Source organism: Mesitornis unicolor, unplaced genomic scaffold (genome assembly GCF_000695765.1).
Source record: "Mesitornis unicolor isolate BGI_N332 unplaced genomic scaffold, ASM69576v1 scaffold11163, whole genome shotgun sequence".
NCBI classification, from domain to species: Eukaryota; Metazoa; Chordata; class Aves; order Mesitornithiformes; family Mesitornithidae; genus Mesitornis; species Mesitornis unicolor.
The window spans coordinates 10,280-12,807 of NW_010175323.1; the positions used below are offsets into that span (position 1 = coordinate 10,280).

Sequence of the window (2,528 nt, forward strand, 5' to 3'; positions counted from 1 at the left end):
AGTGCGCCTGAGGCGCGGGTGCCGCCATCTTGAGTGAGGGCAGCGCTGAGTCGGCTGTGTGGCCATATTGATTCCTGGCAGGAAAGAGAGTTATGGGCTTCGCTGCCTTGAGAACTAAAGGGAGAGAGGGGCCATGTTTAGTGTGGGCAAGTGTCCGTGTGAGAACACCCTGCCCAGGCCCTGCCACACCAGGGAGCCACTAGGCCCGTGGCCCGCAAGTTCTCCGCCGCTGAGTGAGGGCAGCGCTGAGTCGGCTGTGTGGCCATATTGATTCCTGGCAGGAAAGAGAGTTATGGGCTTCGCTGCCTTGAGAACTAAAGGGAGAGAGGGGCCATGTTTAGTGTGGGCAAGTGTCCGTGTGAGAACACCCTGCCCAGGCCCTGCCACACCAGGGAGCCACTAGGCCCGTGGCCCGCAAGTTCTCCGCCGCTGGCCTGAGGCTCTCAGGACCCCAAAACCCCACTTCGGGGGGCAGACCACCTCCAGTTGAAGGGCAGCACTACAGTCAAAGGGTGCATTTGCCCCAGAGGGAAGCAGCACCTCCAGTTTCTGGGAGTCCCCCTGCCCCTGTGTGCACACACAAGTTGTTCCCCCGTGTTGTGAAGATAACCCTTTGGCCCGCTTCGGAGGTGAAAGGTGGACTCCTGGAGCTGTGCCTGCAGCCTGCAGGGAGCCCAAAGGGAGCTGGGTGGGATGGGGCTGCAGGTCAGCCAGGCTGTCCCCCACTTTGGGACAGGGGGTTTCACCCGGTGATGGCTGGGGACTGCAGGGAGGCGTACACCAGGATGGTGCTCAGGGTTGGCTTACACATCCCTGAAGGACAAGGAATTTACCCCTACCCATGGCAAAGCTGTTCCAACAGTAAATAAATAAGTAAAACTTTCACACAAACATTAATTCATGGAAGATATTAATGGATATCGACAGCTTTTTGCTTCCAATAGAGACAGTACACCTGGAGACAGGTACCAGCCCAAATAAAACCACTCACTCCCTTGTTAGCCAGCACTTGCCCCTTCTTTCAGACCTGTAAAAGGGCTCCTGTGGCCCAAAGCCGATTGTTCTTCTTCCCAACTGCACTCCTTGGTCCAACAGACAATGCTGCGTCTCCACGTTCACCTCATGCCAACTGCTACATCCTCACCCCAGCACGTAGCAAAATAAAGCTCTCCACACCATCCATCTTCTAAATGATAAATGTTACAAGTAATTTTTATTTAGAATACAAGAGCGAGGTACAAATGTATTTACACTGTGTACATATACAATCAAATAATATATAATATCAAAGTTTTGTAAATAATGTTTACATAAATATTTACAAAGTTAAAGTGACTGGTTTTTTTTCTTTCTGGAAGTAAAACACAGTTTGTGAGAACTTTATACATCTTAGACTTATAATTAATATTAGAATACCTTCTTTTAAGCTTTATGATACACAGCCCTCCTCTCACGTATGGCAGGACTCCAGAGGGCGCTTAGAGATGTCCTTGGGGACAGAGCTGGCCCAGGGACCGCTTTTCTCTGTCCCCAGAGGACAGTGGAAGTAACAGCCGAGATGTTCCCTCAGGGCTGCGGGGAGCGATGGGGAGCGATGGGGAGCGATGGGGAGCGATGCTCCCGGGGCTGGAGCAGGCACAGCCCAGTAGAGCACAGGGTCGTCCCCCAAAAATGTGCCTGTGGAGGGGCATTTCCAGCTGGCATATCATGCTGGGGGTGTCCCCATGGCACATGTCCTGTCCCCCATGCCCATGGCATCCCTTGGATGTGTGTGGCAAACCCCAATGTGTGTCTCAGGCTGAAGGGGGGCAGGCAAGGGGGCTCGGGTGGGGGAAAATGCCACGGTTTGCTAAATCAAGGCTCCCAAGGAGGATAATGTGTCCCTTGGGCTAAACAGACATGACTGGGATGGCCCCAGTGGGGCTGTGCCAGCCTTTTGGTGGGGCACAGGTCCCTCTGGGCACTCCCTGGAACAGAGGAGGAGGGATAAAACCAATTTTTCTTTCCATCAAATTATCTGTAGAACCTAGGTGTGATTCATCCAGGCCGTTTTTAGGCTCCACCAGTGCACTATCAAATCCGCACAGGACATCCCCCTGTGTCCCCTCTCCCCCTGCCAACTCCATTGACCAGCAGCCCACCCTACACCACATTTCCCACATCTCCAGCAGCTTTGGGAACAGCCACCCAAACCCCACGCTCCAAAAATAACCCATCACCCCCCGCTTCAACACAAAGCAGACCCTGCCTCTGCCCCCCAGCTCTGCCAAGGGCCAACACCCCCAAGTTCATCACACGTCTCAGCACCAGTCTTTGCTGTCCGAAAATCCCGCTGCCACGCCAGAGCTTCACAGCACCATGGTGGGGATGTGGTGGGCCAGGGAGGTGGGATGGGGCACAGGTAGGGCGGGCGAGTGAGCCTGAAGGGAGGCGTTGGGGGGCCGGTGACGGGCGCTTTTCTGGTGCGCCCGCAGCCCGGCGAGCTGGGAGTAGGCACTTTGGCAAACCTGGCACTTGTAGGGCCGCTC

The 2,528-nt window shown here is 54.8% G+C and overlaps 2 protein-coding genes across 2 annotated transcripts in view; both read right to left on the minus strand.

Moving 5' to 3' along the window:
- The window catches only part of EXOSC2 (exosome component 2), a 4,315-nt gene extending 4,049 nt beyond the window's left edge, over positions 1-266 (minus strand). Inside the window, exon 1 of the mRNA XM_010181341.1 lies at positions 190-266. Within this exon, the coding sequence (XP_010179643.1) occupies positions 190-266 (77 nt within the window). The remainder of the gene's footprint in view (positions 1-189) is intronic.
- A 2,082-nt stretch (positions 267-2,348) lies between these two features.
- Positions 2,349-2,528, minus strand: part of PRDM12 (PR domain containing 12) — a gene marked incomplete at its 5' end in the record, with an annotated part of 6,115 nt that continues 5,935 nt past the window's right edge. Inside the window, one exon of the mRNA XM_010181342.1 lies at positions 2,349-2,525. Within this exon, the coding sequence (XP_010179644.1) occupies positions 2,349-2,525 (177 nt within the window). The remainder of the gene's footprint in view (positions 2,526-2,528) is intronic.